Source organism: Cajanus cajan, chromosome 8, assembly GCF_000230855.2.
Source record: "Cajanus cajan strain Asha chromosome 8, NIPB_CcT2T_4, whole genome shotgun sequence".
NCBI classification, from domain to species: Eukaryota; Viridiplantae; Streptophyta; class Magnoliopsida; order Fabales; family Fabaceae; genus Cajanus; species Cajanus cajan.
Window position 1 is genome coordinate 10461937 of NC_138524.1, and position 10207 is coordinate 10472143.

At 31.7% G+C, this 10207-nt stretch overlaps 1 protein-coding gene across 1 annotated transcript; it reads right to left on the reverse strand.

Annotated features, from left to right (window-relative positions):
* Nucleotides 1-6613: 6613 nt before the first annotated feature.
* LOC109799062 (NDR1/HIN1-like protein 1) lies at nt 6614-7510 on the reverse strand. Its single transcript, XM_020359550.3, has one exon. The coding sequence runs from the start codon at nt 7395-7397 to the stop codon at nt 6759-6761; it is 639 nt and encodes a 212-aa protein (XP_020215139.1). The 5' UTR covers nt 7398-7510; the 3' UTR covers nt 6614-6758.
* Between the last annotated feature and the right edge of the window lie 2697 nt (nt 7511-10207).

The window sequence follows — 10207 nt, forward strand, 5'->3', positions numbered from 1 at the left end:
CAAACTCGTCGGGCGCAAAGATGTGTGCGCCGGGTGTGCCTGAAAATGTTAGCCTCTAGATGGCCCACGCCGGGCGAGGGTTGAACCGCGCTGGGCACGATGTCAGTTGTGACTTGTTTTTGGGCTTCTGGCATGGCACTGAGCGGGATTTTGGACGCGTTGGGCGCGGGGACTCCTCGGAGTCTCTGCCATGGGAGGCGCCAAGCGCAATTCAAATTGCGTTGGGCGCAAGACCAAAGGAGGTTTCTGCCTGGCATGTGCTGGGCGCAATTATTTATTGCGCCAAGCACGTGAGAGCTTTGGGTTCTCTGGTTGAGTCCCGCCGGGCGCGGGTATGCTTGCGCCGGGCGTGCTGGCCCCCTGGTGCTCTCTGGTTGTACTGCGCTGGGCGCAACCATGAGTGTGTCGGGCGCATAGCTGATAATTCCTTATATGCTGTATCATGTTGTTTTATGCTGAGTTGAATTGAGAGGGATGAATATGATGTGATGACTAGTAGATAATGTTGTTGCTGATGTTGAGTTGTATCAGTTGTATATTGTTGAAAGTTGTGTTGAGTTGTATGTTGATATTTGATGTTGTAGGCCGCAAGGCTGAGTTGTTGTAGGTCGTAAGGCTGAGTTGTTGTAGGCCGAAAGGCTGAGTTGTTGTAGGAGATCTCCGAGTTGATGTGCGTGACGACGCATTGTATGCTTATGGATGATTATGCTGTAAGAATTGACGGGATGCATATTGATGAAGTGTTGATAATTGTAGTTGTTCTTATTACTCAAATCTTCCTATATGTGGTTTCTTTTTATGCTAGCTTACCCTTTTGTTGTTTCCATGTGGTTGGACTGCAATGATCATATTGTGTATGGGAGCAGAGCAGGGATAGGTGGTGTATCTGTAGCTGGCAGGTGGAGCTGACTCCTTTTGATGCTTTGTTTGTTTCAGCCACTTGGCATAGTGGCTTTGGATGTATTTTTGTGTTGTACACCCTAACTCTAGTCGGATTGGGACCTTTGTATATATTTATATTCTAGATCCTATATTTATATACTTGTTCTATTCTGTCTAGTATTTCCAGTGCGCTGTGGTCGTGAGTGTAGTGGCCAGTCGGGTCGTTACAAAGTCCAAGTATCAACTCCACATGAACTTAAGTTTTATAGTTGTTTAAACAATTGTTAATAAAAAAAATTTAAATTGTTAAAAATCAAATACAAAAATTCATAGAAAAATATGTAACAAAGAAAATAAGAATTTGAATTTATATAATGATAATAGCAGTCAAATATTGATTTCATTAAGCTTTCATATGTAAATCCTTTCTAATTTTCATTCAACATTGTAATTATACAATTAATTTGACAGTTCACAATTATATTTAAGCCTTAATTTTTTAAGTGATAAATTTTATGTTGTTTGAGAGAAATTTCAATTCCTTGATAATTTTTGTTAAACAATCCTACATAGTTAAGGACCAAAAGTCGACTGATAAGGTTTATTATAATTTCTCGATAAAAAAACGTTATCAGATTTTTACTTAAATCGTGATTCAAAATGAACTTCCCAACCTCAATTAAAATTATAAAATCATGCATTGACCAAAGCATACATTAAGAACAAAGTAAAAGCGATTATCTACATAAAACAATATATTGAATGAGAATAGAAAATATTACACAAGTACAAAAACTATATCAAACTCCAATAGTAGAGAACTTAGTCATTTATAACTAAGGATTACAAAATAAAAGAAGAGCCTTTGAGTGGTCTATAATTACAGTTGTGTTTGTAAAAGTAAGAATGGATATAGAGGCCTCCTAGAGATTTTATTTTTATAATATTTTTTAATGGGCTTTTAGGTTATATATGCTAACTAAAAGCGCTCATGTGCCTCGCTCTGAGTGAGCATATTCATGATCTAATGATGTTCTTTGTTGTTGCTCATTTTAAGCGATGATTTGGTTGTTTTAAATGAATTTTGCTGGCTTAGATCGGTCTTTTATGTGGCTCGAAGCTATGATTCTCCTTTGAAATTTGAAGCTTTCAAAATATTTCTCCCTGTGTTACATCTCAACAAAGAAAAACATTAAAAATACCTAATATTTAAAAAATTAAATCCTATAATTGAAATTAGCTATTGACTAAGTACTTTGTGATTAAAAATGAGATTTATAAGCATAAAATATACTAATGATTACCTAAATTGAATAAAATATGTATGCATATTTGGAAATTATCAAGTATTAAACAATTTTTTATATTTTTTTTAAGTTATATACATGATTTATTCATTAAGAACTTATAATTCGATGGTTGGATTATTAAAATTCATTATAGACTATGAGTTATTAAGTAAAATAACTCCATCAAGAGTTACTCTTAGAGTAAGTAAATCCTTCCCCACATGGGTTATGCAATATCCATGACCAAATAATTAGGATTTTGCTTAGGGGTGTCGACAATGTGATTTGATTTTTGATTGAAAAGTCACTCGAACCAAATAAGAAAATTAGTATAGTATGATTTGAGTCAGTTTAAATGTAATATCAAATTTAAGTCAAACTAAATCAATTTTTTATAATTTGATTTTTTTATTTTAAAATATGTTATTAAGTATTAAAAATATGTTATTAAAAAAATCAAAATATTTATCAATTCAATGTAATGTTTTCACTATTTAGAGCATTGCTAAAAATTTTGTCGGTAAAGTCATTAATAATCAATATTAAAATTTGTTTTTCACGCATCAAATTTCATAAATGGATAATTGCAATTTACATAAAATAATTAAAATAGTTAATGAACTTAAAAGTAAAATAACCATTAAACTTAAGGTAAAAAATAATAAATGAAATTAAAGTAAAATAGTCATATATTGTCATACAATACATATTACTTATTGTTGGCCAATAAACTTAAAGTGAAATAGTGATTAAAAAAGATGAATGATCTACTTACTTTTACTTATACTTACTACACTTAATATAGACGGTTTTGATGAAAAACTTGTGAAAAAGGTTGATCTTCCTAATGAGGATGGTACGACGGAATTGTCAAATGAGTGGGAGGATGTCTTCATGGCCTCTACCATCTTAGGCTGGGAATTTCATCATTAGGTAAGGTGTAGATACTTTAACACATAGGATGTTGAGGGTAGATCCTCCAACTATGACATTGTATGAGGTGGTTGTGTTTACTAACAAATATTTCATGTTTAGTGATTTGACGTGTTTATTACTTTCGAACTTAGTCGAGGGTTCCACGAAGCCTCTTTTGTTGATTGCTTGGTTTGTGAATCCTAGTAGGGGTGTTGTTGTATGACTTGATGTTGTCTTCGGGCAATTACATCCAAAGGAAAGTGTTCCAATATAAGATGTCGGTCAAGCTACCTTAATTTACGAGGGTTTTTTGTACTTCCCAATTGGAGATTTGAACTAAGATGATCGTGGTATCGTTGTGATTTGGATGCATGGCCAGGAAATCGTTGTCAATAAAAGTATTGAGAGGTAGTGATCTAGGTGACTTACCCTATGTTGTGGTGGTACTGTGGTGGCAACTTACCGTCGTACATGTTATTGCTAGCAGCAATTCTACCAACTCATTATGCATTAGCATATTAACCATCTCCTAAAGGGAGTTTTAGGAATGGTATTGTCGCCAACATCGGTTATCCTCTTTTTTCATATGTACGATGGTTGTTCGGCGTTATATGGCAAGATGGGTGGAGTTGTAACAATTTGAGGTCATCTTTTACAATCGTGTCAAGGTTGTTGATTGTCATGGAGATCCTTAGTGCATCACTATCCATAATGTGATTCTAGTGAGAGATTGTGTGTGATTGGGGGATTGTTTCACTCTAGACCCTATAATGGGGCCAAATGTTCTTACCAAAATTTGTAAGTGCTCTAATGATGAGGTTGTCGTCTTGATTACTCCAATATTTGTGCTAGTGGTAGACATCTACAAAGATACTCTGATGCTCAAGTTAGAGGGATGTCTAGGTTAAAAATGAAATTGTGATAGAATGATACTTGATGTCTATATATGTGTGATTGATCTTATCTTTAGGTTTTTGATAATGTTGTATGATATCTTGGAAATATTGTTATTGATTGGAGGAGATAGTGCTTTTGATAAGTGAAGATATTATGGTAGGTGCTTGATTACCATTTTTTAGAAAATATTCATGTCAAGATATCCTATTAATCGCATGAGATTTTACTTTATGATGAGGCATTGGAGTAATCTCACAATATTATTAATACATATTTATAATTATATATAATTACATTTATTTATTTATAATTATTTATAAATAAAATTAAGCATGTATTTATGTATATAATTAAGCACAAATTCAAAGAAAGCATGCATATAATATTATTTATGCTATATACAATGTTCACTATAGTGACAAGACCTGGATTGGGTATAAATTGTTGGTGAAACACTGAAACAAGTGACAATGAAAGGAGGCAGGGCAGGTATTGCATTTAAAGGGAATGAAGAGTGCTTCAAAGTTCCAACCTCCACCATGGAACCAAAGACCTACCAGACCTTCAAGTTGGTGGAACCAGTTAATTCATCTTTCCTTTTAGAATCTCCTCAACTTACTTTTCATAAAGGTAAAAGATACCAACATCAATACTCCATCTCATGCATTTAATCATCTCTGTCTTAACGAATTGCTTACAAGTCTTTCCTAATGCCATGTGGTCCCGTCATAGGAAAAAAACAAAAGTTTTATCTTCAATCGTTTTTTCCAGAAAATATTATAAGATCACGAAATTAATGCATGTATTCTTAGATGTAGATTAAATTTATTTTTAAATGTTGGCTAAACCTTGATTTTAGAGTGCTTATGGGTTGATGAACACTCCTACTTAGTCTTGAGGTATTTTTAATAAAATTTCTCTAATAATCATATCTTATGATTTTTCGACTCGCATCTAGAGCAACAATACTTCTGTATATTGAAAGTGTTTATATATATACATTGATTCAAGATATTTGCTTTTACAGACAGCATAGTAAACAAAACGATATTTGGCTTTACTATGAATAGATGATGGAATCAATCGATAACAATAGCAAGAGAAAAAAAAAACAGCTAGACACGTGTTGTCGTTCTAGAATTAAATACGAGGTTATGGAATGTGAGATCAAATTTTATGCGTGTTGCGTAAACAGAAGACATGATCCTAAAGCTATGGGAGCATTGATGAAACTAATTCATGAAATCACAATTAAATATGTCAGAAAAATGGGTACCCCGTTGTTTTATTTTCAATGAAATTCTAATTGTGACACTTACGCGCCACATGATTAGTCTCAAGGTTCCTCTACTACTACTGGTTATTGACAAAAGAAAAAAAAAAGTTTATCTAGAAAACTTGGGTCAGACAAAACAAATAAATAAAATCGTATGGGCAAAGGATCCAAGATGCGATCTCCAAGACCAAAAGAGAAACCATGGTCAAGTGCACATATAGACAAATTATACCAAATTTCCATGGATTTCAAGTCAATTTAATTTATTTGTTTGTGAGCTCTACTCTAAAATTCTGAATTGAATAATTTTAGATTCGATTTTTATGTGTATTAAAATAATATTTGATTAGCAAAAATTATATTTTATAAATATAGATTTTAAAAATATTATTATATTATTCTATTTAATTAAAATTTGGAGAAAATTTAAAAATCCACATTAATTGATTAACTCTCATGACAGACTCAGCCTCCAAACGATAGGCAAACTTATAGGTCGTATTTTTGCCCTAAATATATAGAACTACACACATTGAGGAATAATCCATAAAAGCAACAAGTGAAAAATAAAAATTAAAGCTCCAACAATAAATACGGTCCGAAAACATGCATTAAAAGAACATAACTACCAAAATTTCAACATGAATCCATCCACCGAACCTTCCCTTTCATTCTCAAATTTATTACACCATTTTCCATGAAAGGTCCCCCCCTCCATGAAAAAAAGATTTATACATAACTAAGTCCATGGATATAGATTATTTCAAGATCAAAACACGTAGTAAAGTTTTATTTATTTTTTAAAAGTAAAAATTTAATTACGTGTTAAGTAAAAATTGACTAAAAATATAAGAGAAATACTTACCACATTCTTCTTACCATTGTTTTTCTAACACTCACTTCATTATAAGTTTAAATTTATTAAAAAGAATCACAAATTTGATAAATTTTACATCTCTTTCAGTGAAAAGTTTATTACACAGACTAGAATTATCATATAAATGTTCATAATCTTACAAATCACGACATTATATATATTTAAGTTTTTAATTTAATTATAAAAAATAATAATGCTACTTAATTATATATATCATTTGAAAACTAGTTAAAATTATATAATACAAGAGTAACTAACAACAAGATCTAATAATTTTTTCTCTTATCAAGATTCTACATTTAATAATGAATTTACTAAAATTTATTATTTTTAATAAATTTTGGTTAGTAATAATTTTTTAAAAAAAAATTAGATAAAATGTTAGTCATCATTCGTCAAAATATAGATACATGATTACCTAGACCATATAATAATATTTTCGACAATAATAAATGAAAATTCCCCTAGAATAACAAATTGACATAAAAGTTAATCATCCAATTAAACTCCCCTAAAAAATACTATTAAATACAAAACTAACAACAGAAGAAAAGAAAAGAAAAAAAAGACAAAAGAGTTGCGAAGAAGAGAAGCACGATGGAGCTAGCAAGAGGAGCAAAACCTAGACATCGACACTGCAACTCTGCAAGAGCTGAAGCTTGAGCGGCGCAGCCACGACCCCGACGGCGGTGGCGCGGTCTCCGTCGAGGCTGATGAAGGCGGGGCAGTTAACATAAAGATGGTAGCGTCCGGAGACCCAAGAGCCGACCTTCCACTTGAGGGCGCCGGTGAGCCTGACGTTGAGCATGAGGGCGGCGGCGCGCTGGTCCTGGCGGAGGGCTTCGAGGAGGAAGGGCGCGACGGGGACGGCGGCGGCGTAGAGGAAGGGGGACCAGAGGGTGAAGTCGTGGTGGCCCTGGTAGGCGTCGGGGAGGGCGGTGGGGAGGGAGATCTGCTGGCTCCGGTAGGCGGCGTGGAGGCGGAGGTGTTGGTAGTAGACGCCGATGCGGGCGTTGGGGTTGTGGCTGGAGAGGGTCACTTGCATGGTGAGGGAGAGCGTGTTGGGCGTGGCACTGGAGAGGTTGAAGCTGTAGAGGGTCGCGTCTTGGAGGATGACGTGGGGCTTCGTGGGCCTGAGGATCAGGAAGATGAGGAGGATCGTCAGGAGGATCACCACCAGGAAGGAGGTGCCGCCGATCAGAATCAGCCGCAGCACGTGCCGGCGCTCCGCCTCGTGGTGCCCGCATTCCTTGATGGACATGGTTGGAGGGTATGAGTGAGTCAGGAAGTGGAGTGTGTACGTATATATGCAAGGATGAACTATGATAATGCAAAATCTTTCTACGTGTTGCTTCTCTTCTACACCTTGAAAAAGAAAATGAAATAGTAACAGAAAAACAAGTATAATATAATGTCTCATAAAAAAAAAAATCCAAATTTAGAATATAAAATTTAAACCTAACTCAATCCTATATAATTTATAAGACAAGGGTCACTCTTCGCTTAGAATAGTAAAAAATAATATATCTAGATAGATCTGATATTATTTTAAAATAGTAAAATTGAGTCTAATTCAATTTTATAAAATTAATTTTTAAAATAAAGATTACTTCATTTATATATTCTTTAATATTATGTTAGTATAGTAATTTTGTATCTAACTTTATACAGTAATAATTACTCTTCATTTATATAATCAATGTTGGGTTCATTTATTTGATTTTTTTTTTGTTTCGTTTTATTTTAGTTTTAATTTCCATATTAGCGGTGTGAATTCAATTAAGTAGGTTACAGGATCACATGTTTTCTATGGCATAAATTAATGACAATGTCAATTATATATATTAATGTAGGTATTACCTATGCTAGAAGCCTCGCAGATTTGGGAAGTATGGTTAAATTGTTATGAAGTTGAATTAACTAAAATGAGTTGCAGTTGCACAGTACGTCCTTTACTGTTGAAACATTAATGGGTAAATGGTTGTCGATCCTTGTCTGTGGCATGGTATGATATATTATATAAGGCAGTTAGATGGTTTCATTAACTATTATACTACTATATGTTAAGTTGATGTTAATTAGTACAGGACTACAGGTACTGTAGTTAGAAATTTCGAGAACAGTGAAGAAGATTGCTACTTGCTACCTAGACTTCGGAAAAGACGAGACACCATTCGTCACTTGATATCAACTATTCAGTCGGTGATCTAATTAATTGTAATTTGTAAGAAGACAATTTTTATGATCTAAATTTGGGTTTCCCTGAAATCGATTTTTACTATAAATGCAGAAAATTTAATTTGAGATGAGGTATTTATCTATTTAGTATCTATAAATTCTTGAGAGAAGTTATTTCGTGTTCGATAAAGATATTCTTCGGTAATAAATAAAAAAGAAAAACCTTGCAATATAAGGAAAATAAGATCTGCTAGATAATAGACTAGAGTGCAAATAGATCCGGATTTTCTGACTTTAAAATATCAAAGTTATAGTAACTTAACGCATCTCAATCGTTGGATTTGTAATAATAGATCAGATTATAACACGTGTACAAAATATATTTTAATTTAAATGTACACGTGTCACATTCTAATCTATTATTACAAATCTAATGGTTTAAATATGTAAAGTTTCCCTCAAAAACTGAGGGATCTATTTCCGAGTGCAAATGCAGATTTTCATTGTTTCATTTTGCAGAAGAAGTCAGAAAAGTGAATGCTTGTTTTGATAATTCCACAACCTTATGCCAAGGAGTGATGAGGATATCATGTGCCTTTTAATTTTTCTAAGAGTTCGAGGTCAAATCAAATTCAAATAAAAAATAATGAAATTGTGACAGGGAGAAGAAAACACATCAACAAAACAGCACGCACTTGTCTTTATGACAATACTTTCTAACATGATGTTACTATTTAATTATGGCGTTACATGTTCAGAGCATTTATTATAGCGTGGAACGCGCGTTTTATTTATTTAAAAATTAAGTTCGTTAAAAAAGTAAGACTATCTCATTTCTCTCTTTTTAAATATGTTTTCAAGTTTTTTAAATTTAGAATAATTTTTTTAATTTATAATTATTATTTTTAATTTTTAAAATTTTAAAAATATTATTTTAATTCTTTAAGTCATAAATAACATATCTAAAAGTGATAGATTAAGATAATTAGATAGTATCAACCAAATTTAATGTAATATTTTTTATACGATAATATTTAACAAATTTTCTAAAAGATTTGAATATAAGAATTAATATAAGATTTTTTTTTTTAATTATTGGAACTAAAAAAATTAATTTTAAAATTTAAAGACTAAAAATAAATTTACCTTCAATTTGAGAGATTAAAAATATATTTAAGTCTTTTTAATTTTTTTAATATACATTTTGGTCTCTCAAGTATATTTGATTTTGTCTTTCAAGTATCCTAATTGTGTAATTTTTGGTTTCTCAATTTTTAATTAAACGATTTTAGTCCTTAAAGTACCACATTCATATGATTTTAGTCTCTAAAGTATCTCAATAATATAATTTTTTACTTATTTAATTAAGTTACATGTATTAGTAATTTAATGATATATATATCATTTAATACACAAATAAAATTTGTATTATATAAAATTTAAATAAGTCAAAAATTGTATAATTGTGATGTTTAAGTCACTAAAATCATATAATTGTAATAATTGAGAGATTAAAATTACTTAATTAAAATTTAAGGACTAAACTCGCTCATTACAATACTTGAAGAATTAAAATTATTCAATTATAACCTTCTTTTTAATGTTACTATAATTTTTTTCGTCTATTACATTAAAGACTAATCTCACTTATAGTATTGTGATTGTCACTGGTTTGACAAATGTTTACATGTGAAGAATATTAAATATAGATTTTCCACTACATATATTATCTCCACAATATAGTACAAGATGCCTAATCATTAAGTCAACACATCAAATTTATAATGTTTAATATTTAAATACACAAATTAAAAAATATAATTAATACTTTTAGAAAAATAATATAATTAATACTTTTAGAAAAATAGTAACTTTTAATATATTTTGTCATTT